This window comes from Nothobranchius furzeri, chromosome 12 (assembly GCF_043380555.1).
Source record: "Nothobranchius furzeri strain GRZ-AD chromosome 12, NfurGRZ-RIMD1, whole genome shotgun sequence".
NCBI classification, from domain to species: Eukaryota; Metazoa; Chordata; class Actinopteri; order Cyprinodontiformes; family Nothobranchiidae; genus Nothobranchius; species Nothobranchius furzeri.
The window spans coordinates 1620822-1641981 of NC_091752.1; the positions used below are offsets into that span (position 1 = coordinate 1620822).

The 21160-nt window shown below is 41.8% G+C and overlaps 2 protein-coding genes across 5 annotated transcripts in view; both read left to right on the plus strand.

Annotated features, from left to right (window-relative positions):
* Positions 1 to 1325: 1325 nt before the first annotated feature.
* Positions 1326 to 11974, plus strand: LOC107375445 (opsin-5). Its single transcript, XM_015943988.3, has 6 exons — positions 1326 to 1568; positions 2824 to 3029; positions 8818 to 8917; positions 10892 to 10996; positions 11099 to 11322; positions 11403 to 11974. The coding sequence occupies exons 1-6, from the start codon at positions 1430 to 1432 to the stop codon at positions 11865 to 11867; spliced, it is 1239 nt and encodes a 412-aa protein (XP_015799474.1). The 5' UTR covers positions 1326 to 1429; the 3' UTR covers positions 11868 to 11974.
* A 4248-nt stretch (positions 11975 to 16222) lies between these two features.
* vit (vitrin) overlaps positions 16223 to 21160 on the plus strand; it is a 31462-nt gene continuing 26524 nt past the window's right edge. For all 4 annotated transcript variants that reach the window (XM_015943978.3, XM_015943980.3, XM_015943979.3 and 1 more), the window contains exons 1-3: positions 16223 to 16424; positions 20535 to 20617; positions 20694 to 20759. In XM_015943978.3, the coding sequence (XP_015799464.1) occupies positions 20584 to 20617; positions 20694 to 20759 (100 nt within the window). In that variant the 5' untranslated portion in view covers positions 16223 to 16424; positions 20535 to 20583. The remainder of the gene's footprint in view (positions 16425 to 20534; positions 20618 to 20693; positions 20760 to 21160) is intronic.

Sequence of the window (21160 nt, forward strand, 5' to 3'; positions counted from 1 at the left end):
GTTTTTAAATAAATGACTTTTCTACATTTGGCATGCCTGACAAGCTCAATAAACACAAAACAAACGATATTAAAGGCTGCCTGCTCCAATTACAGAACACATTTTGTGTAATCAAAAAATAAACCAATCCGGAAGGGTAGAACATGCCTTCTCCAGGTCAGGGGACAAGGTCCTGCCTCAAGCGGAGGAGTCTAAGTATGTTAGGGTCTTGTTCATGAGTGAGGGAAAAATGGAGCGAGAGGCGGATTGGTGCTGCGTCTGCAGTGATGCGGGCGTTGTACCGATCTGTCGTGGTGAACAGAGAGCTGAGTCGGAAGGCGAGTTCATCATTTTGTTCACATTCCCAGAGTCTCCACAAGGACAAGAGACCCTGGTTGGTTCGTCTCAGAGAAAGCTCCGGATCAGCACAGAAGGTTGATTGCTGTTGAGTTTCTACAGATTTAGGAGATTCTGTTTCTCGTGGCCCAAAGATCTGTTCAGAGCTTTCGTCGCTGTCAGAATCATCGCACCAATCAATCACCATGGTATAATCCACTTCCACATGGTTTTGGCTTTTCACCCCAAAGTCACCCAAATATGAATCTTTGGCCTCTAAAGGACACGGCCACTACTTTGTGCCAGCGGGCAGATCCCTTTTAAAATTTCTTCAGAGATGTTCTAGTTATTATTTTAGTCTACCTGTAAAACTACTGATTTGGGTAAGTGATGTAAATAATTGTTTGGGAATTATAGTGATTTTCAACTGTTCATTTGCACATTTTATATGGACTAAGAAGGGAAGTATTTCACATATAGCCCCACCGAGAATTTCTTTCACCAGCCACCGGTAAAGTGCTATACGACTAAAGGCTGAGTTGAATATTTCAACCTCACATTGTCATTTCTGATCAAATATGTGGAAAATCAGAGTAAGATTTTATTTTTCAAATGTGGTGAAACCCCCGCTAAACCCTCCAAACAGATCATGGGAGTCAGACTTAAAAAGAGGTTCATTTCAGACCTGAAGGCCAAGAATCAACACAAGAGCTTCACAAACAGCCTGAAATTCAGCTTTGATCCCACACAAGATATAAAACACTAATAATAACACAGCCTGGACGAGGATCATGTGTCCACCAATTTCAGATAATTAGAATTTGCCTGAAGCTAAATAAATCTCCTCTACCAACTGGCTGGGTCTTTTAATGGCTGATCAGGATCTCCTCCCAGAATCTCTGCCGTCTTAGTAGTAAGAAATAGATAGGATTACAGCTGCAGCCATTTGCCCAGCGAGTGGTCAAGCATTAGTCATTGTGTCTAAGCTGGATTTAGGTCCAACTCACCAGTCATCCCCACTGGTCTAGGACCTGAGTGTCTCCTGAAGGGAGAACAGAGCTGAGCTGTTGTTCAGTACAGAAAGAATTCATGCGGAGGCATTAAAGTTCAGGCCATGGAAATAACGCTGAAGGGGTTCCCTATGAAGGTGGCAAATATTCCATGGAGGAATAATAATCTCAGTGCTCTCCGTACAGACCCTCCTCTGTCTGAACAAGGAGAAACCATCATCGGGGTCTACCTGTTGGTGTTAGGTGAGTCAGCTCCCCACAAACTACAGCTGCACACGAGTCAGTGGATAAACAGTCAGTTCATGTAGTTAAATTTATATAAAACAATTGTCTTTATGTAGAAAACTACTTTTTCGCTTTATTTGTTTACATGGATGCATCTGTGGTTTGCATAAGAGTCCCACAAAGCTCAATTAAAGACATTTTAGATAAAAAATGTCGTTGAAATAACTTGAAGCTGACAAAAGGCAATAATTTTTTTAACAATTGCTGAAAATCTAATAAAATCTGACATTGCTTTTGACTTTTTGGTTCAGCAGAAGCGTTGAGAAGGCTCTGCTTACACTGCTGCACTTTGCCTTCTGCAAACTTTATAAAAAAATTACCTTTACTAAGTTTATCTAGGATGTGTTTGAGCTGGTGTGAGATTTAGTTTCTGTTGAAAAGTTATTTAAAAAACTCACAAATTTCCTACGAGCAGCCTCAGATTAAAGAAATAGAGATCCATAACTCACCAATGGATTGATGAGCTAACAGCTAGTTAAAAAGTCATTCAATGATTTATTAAAATATCTCTAATCTCAAAAAATAACATATAAGTTCATGCAAACACTTTTAAAAATAAAAAGTTTAATTACTTTAGGATTTTTTTTTCTTTTTGAGTAGAATGAATTATTTGTATTGTTAGCAGTGAGCTAGATACTTGTAGCGCCTCTGCTTTCAGAGCTACATTTCTGGAAAAGCAATCATATAATGTGGATCTAGATATGATGCAAAGGTTCAAAAAAGAGCACTTACATGATACTTGGTGGTGGTTTCAATCCTCTCTGGAACTGCCTTTGCTATGGCTAGCCATTAGCTTCTCTGTCCAATCAGAACTCATGCCTATTTCTCCGTACTGAGGTCACTCAGAGCGCTAGCTACAACAGGTGAACTAGTTTTGATGACAGTTTTGACTCACAAACTTTTCTGCACAACAAATTTCACCGGTTGAAGCTAAAACTTTATCAAAAAGACAAACAGGAATTAATTAATTATTTTACTATGTTTTATCAAAAATGTGTTTAATTGCATTTCTGAATCCCCGAGCTTGGTGCTTTATTAACCACAGATCCAAAATTGGTAAACCACTGCTTTATATGAAGGATCCGTGATATATTTTGAAATGCAACATAGTGCGGCTCATTTACCTGTCTGCTTAATTCCCGCTGAGGTTACGCGATCTCCACCCACAATGCACCGTGCCTGTCTCTAACTGCTGTTTTCTGTCTCTCTGCAGGATGGCTGTCATGGTTTGGAAACAGTCTAGTGATATTTGTCCTCTACAGGCAACGGGTCTCGCTTCAGCCAGCAGATTTCCTCACGTTAAATCTCGCCATTTCTGATGCCAGCATCTCTGTGTTTGGCTACTCCAGAGGAATCCTGGAAATATTCAATATCTTCAAGGACGATGGGTATTTGATCACCTGGATCTGGACCTGCCAGGTAAAAGCCACCAGAAAAAGACCATTACACTTTAATCCTCAGTAAGGGGGTGAGGAACTGACTCCTGTACACTGAAAAAACGGATTTCTAAGAAAGTTTTTAAAAAGCCTAATTTTTAGACATTTGAACTTATTTTTACTCTAAAAAGAAAAATAGATTTTTCTCCAGAAAAATCATATTAAAATAAGCTAAATATTCTTAAAGAGACAATGTATAGTTTTTACCATTAATCTCTGTAAACGTCCATCGAAATGTTGTTGAAAATGTATTAAATAATGACCAGTTGTTCAAAACTATCTTTGTAACATATAACAATAAAAATCAGGTCTAAAATACACGGGAGCGGGTCTAAGGGTGTTTCTCAATGTCAAGACATCACCTCGCAAGGCCAGGCGCCTTGCTTACGAGGACACGGTCCTTCCTTGGTCAAAGAAAACGGTTAAATGGAACAGACTTACATCACGTGACCGCGGCTTCCACGATGGTCACATAATGTCACGTGACACGGGGATAACGTTATATTTTATACGTATAAGTTCTAATATAAATACATAACGAGACTTTAACTTTTTCAATTGTGTATATATTTGTTAAATTAAATATATAAGCAAGTTACTACCTGCTAGCCACCGAAGCTGCAACTACTAAGCTAACCATATTTGGATCTAAAAAAAAATACATTTTAACCCTCCCACTGTCTTCATGGGTGACCCCGGGAGGAAAGTTGACCATTGAGCAGGATTGATGGTTTATCCCTTGAGGTCCACGTGGCAGGGGTGACGTGGTACTCACTCCTCACCCCTGCCACATGGACCCAAGGGATAAACCATCAATCCTGCTCAATGGTCAACTTTCCTCGCTCGGTCACACCCATAAGGACAGTGGGAGGGTTAAATGAGTTGACTTACTTTTAAACTTGAAATTTGCCCCCGAAGTAGCTGCCGGCTTCTGATCTGCCCTTCTTTTGAAAATACTGCGGTGTATTCTGGGAAATTTTTGACCAAGGCTAGGCTACAAGACACCTCCCGTGTATTCTTGCTCAGCTAGCTAAACGGCTAACAAACGGATGTAGCACCTATAAAGGGGACTAGTTTTAGTCAGGTACTGGACATCTACTAGGCTTCATCTACAAAGAGATTTAGGATAACCATCCGAATGTTGAACAACGGTGATTTATTGCTTCACTCAGCATTCAAAAAAGAGAATGTGTGGTTACAATATTTTTGAAGTCAAATACAATACCCAAAATAAGAGAGCTCTTTTCCCCCAAAAAAATAAATAGATGTTAATCTTTAGAATTCAGTTCTTGAGCAACGTTGCTACCCGGGTAGTGTTTGTGTCTTATCTGTAGATCTATATGGATTTTTCCAGTTCGTGAAGGCTCCTCTGCGAAAGGATGTCTCGGCTGGCCACACCGTTTACACCTGTCCGGAGTCCATCTGGGCTCGGCTCGGCATCACCTTAAGAATCCAGAGTCACTATAAAACCAATCTACATAGAATGCAGAAAGTAAATCATTCTGTTCATTTTTCTATCCCTATGAGACCTCAGCTCTAACTCAAAAGAGCATCAGTAGTAGTTATCCAACGGTTTAAGAAAACCTTATCAAAACAACTGAAGTGCTTCCCAGTTCCAGCTCTTACCTTTAACTTTAAACTGTAATTTGTGTACAGTTTTCCTGCTTTTTAGCAGCAACCTTATGTTAAACATAAATTAATTGAACATCTAATGACTTAAAGGGGCATTATGGAAGTGTGACAGCCAAAACATGTATAGAAATAATAAATGTCTTCTTCATACGTTCTCCTGCAATGCCCTGGTCCTGTAGAATGAGCCCTGGCATTTTTACTGTGATTGCCTGTTTTTCTGTAAAATCACAGAAAAAGAGAGATGCTCGGGTCGAGCAGGCTGCTTCATGCGCGTTCACGCTCAGGCATCGCCCGTAGCATTTGCTATCCGTAGCTTTAGCAGCAGAGAGAGAGGCAGTGCCACTTTGTCGCTGTTCCTAACGCCTAGTGACAAAGCTAGCTACATTTCTGAGGACCCTTAGCTACTTTCTGTAGAACTTTCTTCTAGATATTTCCTGCTAATTAGCAACAAAATAGCCGTTTTCACTCCGAACCGTTCTTTGAACGTTGTTTCAGCTGTCATCAAGGATATAAATGTTACAGATACAGCAAATGTTACTGATGCTTTAGCTCGCCTAGTAAGACATCGGACTCCCAAGCAGAAGACCAGGGTTCGATTCTGGATGTGAACATAGTTGATTTAGAGTTTCTTTTTTACATTAATGATATATTTTTTATAGTAAGATGCCCAAATTTTTATTTGAGACTCGCCGAACGGCGTTGAATTCACAGATAAAAAGATGTGGGTTCAACTTTCATTTTGGAACAATTTTTCAAGCAAGGGAAGGGAATGATCTGAGCATGCAGGAGGACTGACCCATCATAAACCTTTGTCGGCTGTGCTGAAGAGAAAGGTACAGAACCAAATTATTTAATTAATTAGCTGCGTGTTCTCCTGTCCTCTGTCCTCCGGGCCACACACACACACACACACACACACACACACACACACACACACACACACACACACACACACACACACACACACAAGGGACTGTCTCAGCTGTTATTTTCGTTATGGAGTGTGCACGTACAGCATGCGCGCCTCCTGCACGAGCCTACTATTGAAGCTGCCGTTACGCTTTTGGCCTGAGGGGGCAATCGCAAGCATAAAAATTCAAAACTCCGTAAAGTCCCTTTAATCATATTTATATGATTGAACTGCAATGTTCATCACTTTTAAAACATTTATTTTATCTTTTTAATCCTTGTAACCAGGTAGATTAAATGAATTGCTTATCAACTTTGTACAAACACTTATTTATTTATTTACTAAAACCAACTGTATAGCCTAACTTAACACGGCTCACAATCAGCTGTTGCCGTTCTAACAAATGAATCAGTTGGTATGCAGAGAGCACGAACCCTCTTGCTACAGTGCTAATTACTCCATTGTAAAAGATTGGAACTAGCAGTAGCCATTAGGGCTAGCATTAGCATTAGCATTTTTTTTTTTTACAAATCTCTCACATGTTACGATGATGTGGAGTACATCAAAGCATTTAAAAGATTGGGACAGTGTCCATAAAACTGCCGATTGGTTTCATTTTAAATAAAAGTCAGTCATTTATGCCAAAATAACACATTAGCCGAAAGCTAAGGCAGGCCAACTAACTTTTCACTCACCGGGATCTCCACAAGCTAGCTCTCAACAAACGGTTACTCCCGTCGCTCACAGATGACTCACAAGGTTCCAGCCTATTCACAGTATGTGATGAGATGTGATGTGAGCTATCTGCGGTTCCACTCCTGACCTGCAAGGGGCACGGGAGTAAACGTGTGGTAGAGTGGGAGAGACAGAGAGAATGTTGTAAAACGGAGCTCGGTTCGGAGTCCATTAATAAAGAGGTTCCAAAGCTATTTCCACGAGTCAGTGGATTCATGACACAGTATATTATCAATAAAATATTCAATAATATCGATTCATGCATCACTATTTTCTGCTACTAACTCGATCCGTTCAGTGCACAGACGACACATGTGCTTGGAGGTGAAAAGTGAGTACGTTGCACGTCTATAGCTCAGGTTTCAGAAGGTGTAACCTGCACCCTGGTGGGCATTTGTGGTACTACAGTTCAGACAACATAAGCAGGTTTAGTAGCCCAGTACTTCTCATGGGTTAAACGGAGAACACACGCCTCGGTAGAACATGAACATTGGAACACGCCTTGGTGGTTCCTGATGACGTATCTCCTAGGCAACCGGGGCGGGGCGAAGACATAAAGGAGAGGATCCTTAGTATTGAGAAGCACCCTAAGTCTGTGGGTGACGCCGTATTAGATGCCATGTTTACTTCCACGGGAGCCCTTGAGGACAAAATGCATTTATTTGTAACAAACAATTACAAAACTTTCACCATTCATAAACACTGTTGTTTTACACATTTACCTCTTCACTTGTTACCAGTGATGAAAGGAGGTCTTGCCTTCCCCAGGGTTTTTTTATCCTAATGGGCATCCATTGGTAAGGCCTGACTCCAACACAAAAATACTACTTGCTTGCAATGATTTAGGTATCTACTGACCCCTATAACCAGAAAAAATACACACTGTCACTTTAAATATGATCCAAAGTTTCTTTTGGGTAAATAAAAATCTGCCAGTTTGGTGCTTGCCTAGAACTCTTAAAACAAGCAAATTAATCAAAATTATTTTAAGTATGTGATGCTATTTTTCTAGTTAAGAATTATTTATTTTATTTTTATACTAAAAAAAGATAAAATATGTAAAATTTTGTTTTAGTTTTACTTTCTTAGCAATTTGTTTTTGCAGTGCAGTCATCAGGCGAGAGGGCGAGAGGCAGGGGACACCTTGGCCAGGTCCCTAGTCTATCACAGAGACACACAACTATTCATAAACTCACTCGTTAGCAACAAGGGACAATTTAGAGTCACAAATTAACCTGAACGTGCAAACTCCACACAGAGAAATGCTGTTGGGATTTTAACCTGCAACCTTCTTGCTTGTGAGGCTGCAGCTCAAAACCATTTCAATTCAAATGATTTAGCACTAAATTTTAAAGCTTAAAATACAGATTTTTTTAAAGGGTCAGAAATGTGCAGATCTACAAAAAGTAGTTATTTTTTCATTTGGTCATCCCATAATAATAAAGTATATTGAAAGAATCTAGTGAACTCGTAGCGTGTGTGTGTGTGTGCAGGGGGATTATGGTATGTGGGATAGAGGTTAATTCTGTAATAAGATTACGACGGTGGAGACGTTTGAACTGGTGAAACTCTAAAACATCAGACCTGCGGCATGAACGTGCCTTTTATCAGCAAAGCCTCTCACATCTGAAATATTGAAATTAATTACCAGGACGTTAAAGTGCACCGTTCCTGTTCTTACTATCCTCTCACAGCCTCCGTTCAAAATGAAATAGCTGTCATTCTTTTGCCTGGAATTCTATCTGGGTATTTTTGTTGCTCGAGGCTATCGTTGGTAGGAATCCTCAAAGAAATTCATGCAAAAACAAGGCAGTTAGTCCAGAACAATTTTAGTTTTGAGTGCCTCAAGGCCGGCTGAGAGAGGGAGGCTATAAGTGAATACGAGCAGCAGGAGCTCATAGAAAGGGAGGATTAGGAACAGAAAAGCAAACGAGAAAAGCGTCAGAAGAGATGAAGAAGCATGATGTGACATGAGCTGTTTCAAGTCTGGTCAGATCCGTGTGTTTAGCACCTAAAGCCATCGTTCAGTCTCTGAGTGTAGTTAGAACAGACCTTTCAGAGGCCAGTGAGCTTCATTTAACATCATTTCTCCTTCATCATCAGGTTTTCTTCTTAAAACATCTTCTGAAGGACTTAGTATTCTGAAAAAATGACAGTTTTCTATTGGAGCATGAAAACGTGATGACTGTGTGTAATGGGATTAGGATAAAGGACGATCAGTGGAGGACCTTAAATGAGCCGAGTCACCTGGAAGTGACCCAGCAGGTGCTGAGCGTTGCATGCTCTCAGCTGAATTCAAACACAGTCACGTAAATCCCCTTGTGAATGTCTCGGACTCGATCATTCTCAAACAATGACCTGCTAGAACGTTACATCAGGAGCATCATCAGGTGCTTATGGGAGGAAGCGTCTCTAGGAACTGCAGCATCCCATTTCCATCAGTATCCAGGCAGATATTTGTAATGTTACCACCTAACACTGCTTCCTCCCTCAGGTAGACGGCTTCCTCACCTTGCTGTTTGGCCTCGTGAGCATCAACACCTTGACCGTCATCAGCGTCACCAGATACATCAGAGGATGCCACCCACACAAAGGTCCGTACTCAGAAGGACAGAGGACAGCTTCTCGTCTCCAGGAAGCCCTTTCAGAATCCTCTAGTGTGTCATGAAGTCTGTTTGAGGTGAAATCTTTGGTTTCTGGAAGTAAAGTGATGATGTAGAACGTCGTCATTATGTGGAAATTAGGTCTGGTGAGTGTGACTCTAACCCATAGATCAGCTGATGTGGAACGATGTAGGTGGATTCAGATGAGACCAAGTGCAAATTAAGTGTGAGAAGAGTAGGATTTATCCATATAGAGGCAGTCAAAAGTACAATGTGTAAAAATACTGATTTCTTCTGCTTTTGCTTTTTTCCTCAATTAAATGTTTCAGATCAGACAAAAATTATCTGAGTAAACACAAAACGCGGTTTTTAAAGGAAGGTATCACTTATCAAGGGAGGAAAAATGTGCCAAGCCTGGCTCTGCGTGGAAAAGTAACCGACTCCCTTGTTAAATCGTGAATTAATAGTGACTGATCTTCTTATTTAGAAGGCTGAGTTCTGTTCCCACACCTGTAGAATTAAGAAAGCACGTGAACAGAACCTTTGTGACAACATGGAGTAGGCTAAAAGACCTCAAAAAGCAACACATCGGGCCCCGTTCTAAAAACTTTCCATAAAACAGACCAAGAATGTCAGAAGGGCTCTGGGAAGGATCAGCGGGTTTGTTTGTAGCATGTTGGTGAGACCCAAACGCAGATGTACGAGCACTGGGAATCTAGGAACGCCGGTATGTCACTCGACGGGAAACGAGAAAGTACAGGCGTTACAAAGGTAAGAAAGGTCTCACTTACTGGTCAGGTGGTTGAAGGTTGCATGAGCGATGGAGCTCTGAATGAATGGATGACTGAGTGGAGTTGATTTCGGTAAGAAGTGGTACCGAGACCGTGGTAGTTACGTGGTGGTGGCGTTAAGCTGTGGTAGTTAAGTGGTAGCTACGTGGTGCGATGGAGATGATGGGAGCTGGAGTTCCTGACAAAGAACAACATCACTTGGTAAAATTTAAGGTTAAAGGCCCTGGGGGGGCAAACATGGACTCCATGGGAGCGTTCCAAACATGAAGATGCAACTCACATTTACTAAAATCTTAAAATGAAAATATTATTTATGCAGCACATTTCCTACACAAAGGTAGATCTTTCTGTTCCACCTGGAGTCAAACTAACACTAAACCAACATCACATCATCAATCGGACACAGTGGTGGTAGTGTGATGGTCTGGGACTGCTGCACTGCTTCAGGACCTGGACCACTTGTTGTAACTGAGGGAAACACAAATTCTGCTCTCTAGCAAAACACCTGAAGGAAAACATCTGACCTTTGACCTTAAATAGGCTGTTCCTGCCGGAAAACCCTTCAGTGAGCCTGAATTATAAAAAATTCTGTTAAGAATAGTGGTCAGACCTCCTCCGCAGAGATGGGAGAGACTCATTACCGATTGTCGTAAATGCGTGATCGAGATGTTGCCTCCAGTTGTCAGGTTTAGGGTTCATTTACTTCTCCCATAGAGCCAGATTGGTTTGGAGCACTTTCTTCTACGAATACAATAAATCATCAGACGCAGTTGCAATATTAAAAGTTGTTTGCTGATCTGAAATTTTAAATGTGATAAAGAAGACAGAAAAATAGCAGAAATCCATAAAGGGACCAAAAAACCCGAAAAAGAAAAACATCCCTAACGGCGAACTTGTCTCGCTCTTGGAACAAAACTTTCTCAACAGAGACGCTTTTCATTTGCAGACGTTAGCAAAGGCTGTTAAAATATGAAGAGGCGTCATTGTTCCGGAAATGTCAGCCCAAACATTCATAACAAGTCAAGAATTCTGCATTTTTATAAATCTCACACTGTTTCTGTTTAGTCTTCGCCAACATTTGAACTGTTGACCTTTTGAAACTAAAGATAGACCAACAATCAGATGCATGGTTTGAAAACCATCTTGTACTAATGTTGCTTTTCTTGTTTTGCAGCTCATTGCATCAGCAACAACTCTGTTATAGTGGCGGTAATCTTCATCTGGACTGGGGCCATGTTCTGGTCTGTTGCTCCATTGCTGGGATGGGGCAGCTACACAGGTCTCGCTAAATATCACCATAAATATGAATATAAATATTTATATAGATGGAATACAATTAAAATAACTGATCTGATCTCTTCTTCTCTCCTCTCTTCCTAAGACCGAGGTTACGGCACCTGTGAGATCGACTGGTCCAAAGCTAATTACTCTACTATTTACAAGTCCTACATCATCTCCATCCTCATCTTCTGCTTCTTCCTCCCCGTTATGATCATGTTGTTGGCCTACATATCCATCATCAAAACAGTGAAAAGCACAAACGCCATGTCAGCTAATGGGTTCCTTTCAGATCGCCAACGGATAGTGGAACGGGACGTCACGAGGGTAGGCCAGATGATGTTTTATTGGAACTATTTGTGTCCCAGTTCCTCCACTTCTGACTATTTTCCTCTGTTCTGCTGTAGATTTCCATAGTAATCTGCACTGCCTTCATCACGGCCTGGTCCCCGTATGCAGTGGTGTCCATGTGGTCCGCCTGGGGCTTTCACGTGCCGAGTACAACCAGCATCATCACTCGCCTCTTCGCCAAGTCCGCCAGCTTCTACAATCCGCTCATATACTTCGGCATGAGCTCCAAATTCCGCAAAGATGTCTCCGTGCTGCTGCCGTGCTCGGTGGAGGGCAGGGAAGTGGTGCGCCTGAAACAGTTTAAGAACATCAAACACAAAGCCGAGGCCCCACTGGCACCTGCTTCACTTCCTGTCCAGAGGGTGGAGGTGAAATACGCCGCAGGAGGAAGAGGAGGAGCTAACCGCTCCAATCCTGGCAGCGACTCAGGCGTCAACAGTCCTCCTCAGACTCCTCCAGTTTTCCACATCGACATACCGTCACACATTGAAACATCGGAGTACTGGTGCGATCGACTCTGACGACTGTTTCTAACTCAGGAATAATTGTTTTTATGTATTTGTTGTTGTTTTACTCATGTTCATTACCTGCATGTGTAACCTGTGTACCAATGCTAATAAATTATTTTCTGAAGCTCAAATACAACTTTTCATAAATTTAGTTTCTTTGCTCAGCAACCTTATGAACATTCGTCTTGTTCACGGGTGAGGGAAAGATGGAGCCTGAGATTGATGGACGGATTGGCGCTGCATCTGCAGTGATGTGGGGGTTGAAGCGGTCTGTTGTGGTGAAGAGAGAGCTGGGCCAGAAGACAAAGCTCTTGATTTAAGGGTTGATCGATGCTCCTACCCTCACCTATGGTCACGAGCTTTGGGCAGCTTTGGTAAGATCGCGGATACAAGCAGCCGAAATGAGTTTTCCCCGCAGGGTGTCTGGGCTCTCCCTTGGAGATAGGGTGAGAAGCTCGGTCTGGGAGGGGCATGGAATAGAACCGCTGCTCCTCCACATCGAAAAGTGGCTGGGGCATCTGGTTAGGATGCCTCCTGGTGCCACGCATGACGAGCGAGTTGAGGTCGAGGTGAAGATCCAAGTCCCTCGGTCTGACGTCAACGAGGGTGTTGACTGGACTGGAGACCGCTGATGACGTTGGAGACCCAAGCCGGAGAGCAGAGTAGGGGTCTCTGGGGTAGGCGGTACAACGCTGCTCGCTTGGCTCCGCCGTCTTGATCCTCTCTGGGTCCACCCGGAGTCGGAGGAGGTCTCGGGAGGGGTGTCCCCCCGCTGAGAGCGTCGCTCGTTGGGCATCTTCGCTGCCGCTTTTGGAGTCTGACTCACAGAGAAGCTGGGAGTGACGTCAGTGGAGGCTGCGTTGCGCCCGGGGTGTGGATCAGGGGCTGGAGGTGACGGAGGGGCTTAGGTTCCCTCCCAACGCCAGGGCCCCACTCCGGGAGAGCACACGGCCAGTTTGGTGCCTTCAAAGCAGGAGTGGGTCCGCCGCGCCACCTAGCCCATACTCTCATCTGGATCCGGGAGGGCAGAGAGGATCGCTGAGGCTGAGATTCGACGGTGGAGTCTGCGGCGAGGCGGCGCTGGAGGAGGGCATACTGACCTGTAGCTAGGAGTGAGCCATTGCAGCGAACACTCCCAGGGCAGAATTTCCCCGCTGGATCCTTTGAGTGGTTCGTTCATTCGGTCACGTATGGCGGGCGAGTTGAGGTCGAGGGGAGGATCCAAGTGCAGGGGAAGAAGGCAGGCAGGCAGACACCGTTGATAAGGTTCTTTATGTGGACACACACGGGACATTGAGACAATGAACGAGCAAAGGGCACAGAGCTGGAAGGGTTTAAATACAAGAGGAGCAGGGACCTGAAGTGTTGGGAGACGAGAGGCAGGTGGGAACGGTTAGAGAAGACACAGGACTGCTGCTGAGGGAGAGGGACAGACAAGGAGTGGCGGACAGTGTGACACCTGGACTCCTCCCTGGTGAGGTTTTCCAGGAAGTAGCTTATTCTGGGTTTTCTCCACAAATGTATGCCTCAGTAAGATATATGGCCTCTGCTATATCGATCAGAATGTCACAGAGTTTAAATGTCAGTCAATCCAGAACTGTGGAGCAACACCCGAATGGTCTCGTGAAGGCATCCAGCTGATGAAAAGTGCAAACGAGAGACAAAGGGTGCACAAAAACATCTGGAAACACTGAACAGTTTGCTCTTGGCTCAGCTGAAGTGTGTGATAGCGCCATATTTCCCCCCAGGAGCATTTATGGTATCAGACCTTCATAAAACCTCGGGTTACATTCTGTCAGTTATTAGTCTCTGAGCAGGCATAACTAAAATCAGAAGCTGTGTGTTTTTTACTGAACGAGAAACTTGAGCTCAAGCTGTTGTGAGTTTTTTATTTTTTTGCTTTTCTGTTGACAACCTGTCAAAAAGCTGGCAGAGCTCAAAGAAAATCGAGTTACCTTGAAACAGAACCTGGTTTCCAAGCGTTTATCTACTCGGAGCGTGACAATTTAATCTCAAATACATTCTGGAGGTTTTAAAAAAGCTGATAATACACAAAAATAACTTTTACTTCAACACTTTGACTTTTAATGGCCAACAACCATGCGTTAAGTTCTGAACTCCTTGTTTGCTGCCAATTTACTAATTTGCTCATATTTTAAAGTGAGTTAAATGCCTGAAAGTGTTAGAAGAGGCTGTAGGTGCGCACCATCAATGGCATAAATCTGTCCGTCACAACAAAAAAGTTTTATTTATTATCAGTAGATTGATTTATCTGTTAAAGACAACTGAAGATTAGTGACAGAGTCTTAATTTTTCTCCCCGTAACAAAAAAACCTTCTTTAATAATAGTGTCAACGTAGGTCAGCTATGGGGCGCTGATTGTAAAATTTATAAAATTAACATCTTCATTTAGTCCACTTTAGCTTTAAGTATTAACAAAAAAAAGATGTGAAAAGTGTATTGTTTTTATTTATTTATTTGTTTATTGTTACCTTTTAACATTTAAACATAAATCTGAATATTAAATGATTGAAAATACTAATTGCATCAAACAAAATGAAAAGTTGAATCTAAATATTTCAGTTTGAGTCTACATATGTAAAATCACATGTATGGCCATTTTAAATTGTGACCGACCAGAAATAAAAATGGGGTGAAGAGATTCTCTAACTGAGTCCTTGAAATCATTTCAGTTGTAAGATTGTGTGAGTTTGTTTAACTATGGATCGTCAATGAATGCTTCTGTCTAGGTTCTTCCCACACATCGGTAAATGGTGTGGGTTGTAGCAATCCTGCAACTACAAAACAATCTGAGACACTCCAGAGGGGATCTCTTCACCCTGTTGTTGTTTTGTTTGATAACTTTGTTTAACAGTCTGAATATGCATGTTAGCCAAGTATTTGGTTTAAAGAGCAAGTCACCCCCAGATAAACTTTTTTTTGCTGATAAACTAAATAAACGAGTGTCTAATGGTGCTGCAGACACGTGTCGTCAATAATTTGGCACTTCAGTGCATCTTAGTTAAAATTTAAATATTCTGCCTAAAACTGGCAGTGTTGTGCCGTTGTCAGGTAAAAACTCTGCACTGTATTTTAATATAAATCTGCCACCGCTATTGGCTAAGAAGTATGCTATGATGTAAACTGGTACATTATGATGTCACAATGCTGTCGTGAGCCTGTGTGTGTGTGTATCTGTTAGCAGCTCCGTCCTCTTGGTCTGCCAGGCAACAGCATGTGTTGCATTTTTCAAACATGAAGTGGGAGTGGAGTTAGACTCTGGTAGGGGTTGACTTGCTCTCACGATTATGTGCAGATGTCAACAGTAAAGGTGGTATAATTCCATTTCAATAAATTCTATTAGACTTAAATATTAGTAATTCAAACTTTACATCTAAATATTTCACAAGTCTACAGTTATGAATTTACAAACAAATGTTAAAATAAAAATATGACAGAAGTAATTTTAAACAAAAATAAATGTATTTATATGGGGTATCTTTTTAATTTTGAATTTTGTTTTGACAGGTTGCTTTTGTTTTGTGGAACTCTGAATTTGCATGTTAGCCCAGAACTTTTTTAACTTTGCCCCTTTTTTTATTTCTTACATCTTATGTTATTTGACTATTTTAAATTAGATTTTAAAATCTGCTGTTTTATGTTGTCACGTTGATTTTAATGTTTTATGTTCTTGCTGATCTTGCACCTGGAAATCATAATGAGTTGCTTCCACGTATTAAATGTGCTAAATAAATAAAGCTGCCTTGCCTTACATTTATTTCAACAATTAAGTGTAACTTTCAATATTTTAAATCAAATCTACAAAGTTCAACTTTAACATTCAGAACAAATACATGTGTGTACATGGTCTAAATGGTGAAATCTAAATATGAAAGTGAACATTTTTGTCTAAACGTATACCTAACATAAGTTCTGACTGTGGATTACTTTGTTACTGTTTAAAGAACTCTGCAGTAAAAAAAAACTGTGAAAATACCTTTTTAACTTCATTTACTTAAAACTTTGCTTGTTTGATTTGTTTGTTTAACAGTACAATCTCTCTCTTTTATCTTGTTCAAAGTAAAATAAACAAAAAATATACAAATATTTATAAAATTTAGTTATAAATGTGCGGAGTTGGTTTTATTCTAAATTCACTTGTCATTGTAGACTTCACTGTTTTAAACTAAAGTAGGTAAAACACAGCTGTCATTTTAGAAACGAACAGTTTAACTTTAAAATCGGTGCCCCATACAATCTATGAAAAAAGAAGGGGGGGGGGGGGGGGTTGCATGTGTTGCCTTCATCCTGGTGGCTCCAGATCGTGGATGGTTTCCCTTTTTTATCTTGGAAGCCCGGAGTGGGACGGACACACGAGGGGGACTCTGGCTCCATCCCACCTTTAATCCGAGCTGCGATCAAACTGACGTACACCTCCAGGTGGAACGGGAGCTCGCGCGCACGCATGCCGCTCCAAAACCGTGTTTCCAGTGTGGGACTTTAAAAAAGGAGGGACTGTGAATGGGATTACCTTTTAACGTGTTCAGGATTATATTACCAACTACTCAGGTAAATGCACGGGCTTTTATTGCTCTCTGGAGGTTTTTGAAGAGAGAATTTTCAAGCACCTGGAGAGGATTTTGCTTGGAAATAAATCGTCACTTGATGCTTAATTGCACATTAGCTGTAGCGCTGCGCGCTAATACGAGCTTGTGGAGAATTTAGATGTATTTAAAGGTTTTCTGTCACATACATTTAAAACTTATGGACAGGGCTTTTATTTTGAAATATGCCAGACCTGCTTTGACATTTGTGTGCGCAGTCTGACTTGTCTTCATGCATTGAGAGAGGCAGATCAAGTGCAGGTGGCCTCTAAACTATATGTCCAGTAGCAAGCTGCAGGCTGAGGCTTGCACCGAAGTCACTGCCAGGAATAATTCAGCATGTGCTCTGCTTCATAAACAAACGATGCATCCGCAGTAGAAACAAACCCTGAAACCCTGCAGAGACATGTTGGCTTTGGATCTTTATCCTTGTTGCTCATTCTGCAGCATTTTGCCACATCCTACACAGTCAGCACAGTCCTGACTCCTGTCAGTGGTGGGATCTAAAACACTCACTGGCTGTTTCAGGCTTTCCTTCGTTCCAGCCCCTGATGTGTTTGCGCTGGCAACAGAAGCGGTCCTTGTTTTTAACATTGTTGCACGCCCCAGCTGTAATTTGGGATATGATACTGTGTGTTTTATAGTATTTTTGCGAGGCTTTGATGCATCCCACCTGAGTGTGTGTGGTCTGCCAATGTCATAAGATGCAATTGTGTGGCTGTTGTAGAAGTACCTCTGCCCAGCCTCGGCATCCTGTTTGCATTATCTCAAATCTTCAACACACCTGTGAGGTAACGTTTTTCCTTCCTTATCAGATCTCTGGCAGCCGTGCACAGAATTAAAGTAATAAATGAAGGAGAACTCTCCCAACAGGAGCCGAGAATGTGCATTTATGCTGCAAAAACTAATTAGCTGCCCATGCACAAGCCTCTGCTTTGTGCAAGCTCATTTAGGCTTGTGTTGTTCGATGTAATCCACATTATGCGGGAGTAATTTCCGCGCTGTGCAGCTTTTTAATTCCACAAACTATGTGACCTGTCTGGGGTGATTTGATTTCTTAAACACGATCAAACCCCATGCACAAAAATCTGTCTTTGCATTATTTAGTATAATTCTTTTGAGGTTGTGCCTCTGCAAGGATCCTCAGAGCTCTGCACAGGAAACTCCCACCAGCGTTATTCAAAAGACATCATTTCCTGTGTAATGAGGCTCATTTTGAAAACATGAATTAAGAGCATTCAAATTATTGCTATTTGTCTGTCATTACATGATGTCATGCTGCTCTGCCGAGGAAGTCCTCAGATGGTGTCCTTTGGAAGTGTTTTCATGCATGAGTGCACGAACTTTGGAAACAAGTTTCCTGTCAGGCAGCTGATTTCTCACAAAGGACAGGTTAGCTGTCTCCCTGTTTCCTCTAGAAGTGCACATCTGTCCCAGCTTGTACACAGTCTCAGCTCCGTCCTGCTGCACAGACAGTTGTAGTCCTCGCTGTCGAAGTCGTCTACCTGTCAAAGCTTGGCGCTGTGGAAAAACCATGTCCGCGCTGACAGATGCTGCAGAGGGGGAACTCCTGTTGCTACGAGGATGATGGTTGTGTTGTGTGTTAGTTGGGCTAGCCTCAATGAATGAATCAAATCATAAACAATCAGCAGTAAACTCCCATTTCTTCTTGTTGCATGTTGAAGCTCTACTTTGAACCTTGTTAAGATCCAAACATAATAAATATGATTTTTGCCAGGGGCATAATACTCGATGTTTAATAAAAATTAGGCTTTGGTATTAAACCAGGACGAATGTGAAGCCGTTGCTATGGAAATTTAATAGCAATGTATTGGATGCTTTGAAAGTATTTTCTTTACCACTTTAAAGTAATTAATTTTGTTTTAGTTACTTTTGTTTATGTTAAAACAGAAACTCTTCAAAGGTTATAAGACTTTACATTTCCACAGATGAGAAACATTCTCTCATGACTTTGATTCAGGATGTATTGAATGATCTAACACCAGCTAAGATAACAAAAAGGCCAACTAGAGCATGCATACAAGTCCCAAGTCATTGTACCCGTTATACGGCATTTTATCATCAAAAATATTCTTCATCTCTGTCTCAGAGACATGCTGGAAATACAGCTTCACAACTCATTAAAGATCTCTTTCACTGAGAAACTTGGCTGCAAGATGTTAACAAAACGGCTAGTAGAAGCTAACCATTAGCATTAGCAACCCCACAACATGATGGAAGAAGTTATGGGGCGTTTCTTAATGTCAAGGCGCCTGGCCTTACGAGAACACTGTCCTTCCTTGGTCAAAGAAAATGGGCTGCATGGTGGCGCAGTGGTTAGCACTGTTGCCTCGCAGCACGAAGGTTGCAGGTTCAAAACTCGGCTTGGCTGTGGCCTTTCTGCGTGGAGTTGCGTGTTCTCCCCATGCATGCATGGGTTTCCTCCGAGTACTCCGGTTTCCCCCACAGATAACAACATACCCTATAGGTTATGAGTTGTAAGTCGCTTTGGATAAAAGCGTCTGCTAAATAAATAAACATAAACATAATAAACATAAATGGAGCAGACTTTCAGTAGAAGCAGCGATCACGTTACAAGATAAAGTTATATTTTCTACGTATAAGTTTCAATATAAATATAGAATGAGCCTTTTACTTTGTAAATTGTGTGTATATTTGTTTAATTAAATATATAAGTGGGTTACTACCCACTAGCCACAAACGCTGCAACTGCTAAGCCGCTAACCAACCATAGATAACTTCTTTGAATCTAAAAAAAACATTTTAAATGAGTTGACTTACATTTAAACTTGAAATTTGCCCCCGAAGTAGCTGCCAGCTTCTGATCCGCCGACCTTTTGAAAACACAGCGGTGTATTCTGGGTAATTTTTGACCAAGGCTAGGCTACAAGACACCTCCCATGCATCCTTGCTCAGCTAGCTAAACGGCTAACAAACGGAGAACACACACCTCGGTAGAACATGAACATCGGAACACGTCTTGGCGGTTCCTGATGACGTATCTCCTAGGCAACCGGGGCGGGGCCAAAACATCAAGGCAAACACCCTAAGGCTTGTGTTATTTGTGGAGATGGAGAATGAGAGTGAACCGAGGCAGCAGAAGAGTTGCATTGCTTTTAGCCAATCAGAGGCCAGATATTTACATATCATTAATATTAATGAGATGGACTTCGTACCCTTCTGTTTTTCACACTCCACTCCTAACTTCTACTTCGCGAAACAGGTGCACCAGAGCGTTTTTCCACACAAAATGACTCACAAGGTATTCAATCATACTAGATACCACAGCAAACTTATTGAATGAATGAATTAATGAATGAATTAATGAATGAATGAGAGTTTTAAAGCCCACCTAATTCTAATTTGCTAAAGATAAAATGTTCCACAGAAGCAGACAACTGAGTCAATAAATCCCTAAAGTCAAAGGGAACTACAGTGGCTCGCAGTCGTCCCCGCTGTGTAATAAGGCCCTTCCTAGGCTTGATTGTCATAAATCAGACGCCTGTTGTTGCCACCACAGCAGTGATCATTTTGTAATTTTACATCACAGCGTCTGGAGGGATGCCAACACCTCCCACATCTATGATTCATGGTTTCACATAAGTTTAACTTCTGAATGAAAGACACGGTGGGAGGTTTACTCGAGTCGAACAACGAAAGATCAGTTCTCTCATTCTTTACCCGTTAGATTATGTCTGTGTGCTCTTTAATACAAGTCTGACTCCAGGATTCCTGCAAACCGTTTAGTTTCAGGACCCAGATGTTCCCCATGGAGCCTCTGGTTGGTTGAAATACTGTCTTTGTCATAGCCGGATGATGTTTGAAGTGTGACGACGCGGCCTGTAATGAAGAGAAGATGTTTAACTGGTCACATTTGGCTTGATGAACACAAGATGTGTTAACTCAGCTCTGCTGCTCAGATACAGGGAAATAAAAAGTGTTTTGTCTTGTTTCCTGCAGACAAAACACTCTCAACAATGTTACACGAAAAGCTGCTTGTTCCTGTTTTTAGAAGATAATGGTGCAAATCTGCTCTGTTTTCTGTACCTGGAAGGTCGCACAAGAACACCTGACTCAGGTTTTGGACCAGAACATCGCCGATCATGACCAGAGTAACAGTTATAGTCGTCGTTCTTGGTGAGAATGGTTGCAAATATTAGTGCTGAACAGTGTACACACTGATAATGACGATGTTCCTTTCTCTGATTGGCAGCATTCATCTGGTTTTGTGCATGCCGGGCCAAGCCTAATGGATCAAAGAACAAGAAGCCAAAGCAAGGTAGGCACCAGCCTGCAGTCCTCAGCAGCCTCGCTGTTATTGCAGAAAAATTAAAGTGGTTTCAGTGAAATTTCTAGTTTAATGTGCTGAAATTGTTACGTTATAATGACATGACAAATGATTTTGGACGAACCATCTACATCCAAAGTAAACATGCTTGATCACTGTAAAAAGTTGCATTTACCTGCATGAGCGAGGCCGAATTAGTCACCTTTGCAACAAGGTGCGACTTGCGAGACTCGTGTATCCATGGAAAAAGAAACATCTGAATGTGTGGATAGCACCTGGAAAAATTATAAATATCACCGGGAGAATGTTGCACATTTTATCAGGGCGATACGCACAAGTTTAGCTGTTTCTCACTCCACAGATGCACCATCCTGCCAGTTTTACCTAGTTGT

Bases quoted from the DNA above. Each gene is read 5' to 3' on its own strand.
- LOC107375445 (XM_015943988.3), top strand. From the start codon at position 1,430: ATGGAAATAACGCTGAAGGGGTTCCCTATGAAGGTGGCAAATATTCCA. The intron at 3,030-8,817 runs GTAAAAGCCACC...TTCCTCCCTCAG, and splicing joins CCTGGATCTGGACCTGCCAG to GTAGACGGCTTCCTCACCTT. The intron at 11,323-11,402 runs GTAGGCCAGATG...GTTCTGCTGTAG, and splicing joins TGGAACGGGACGTCACGAGG to ATTTCCATAGTAATCTGCAC.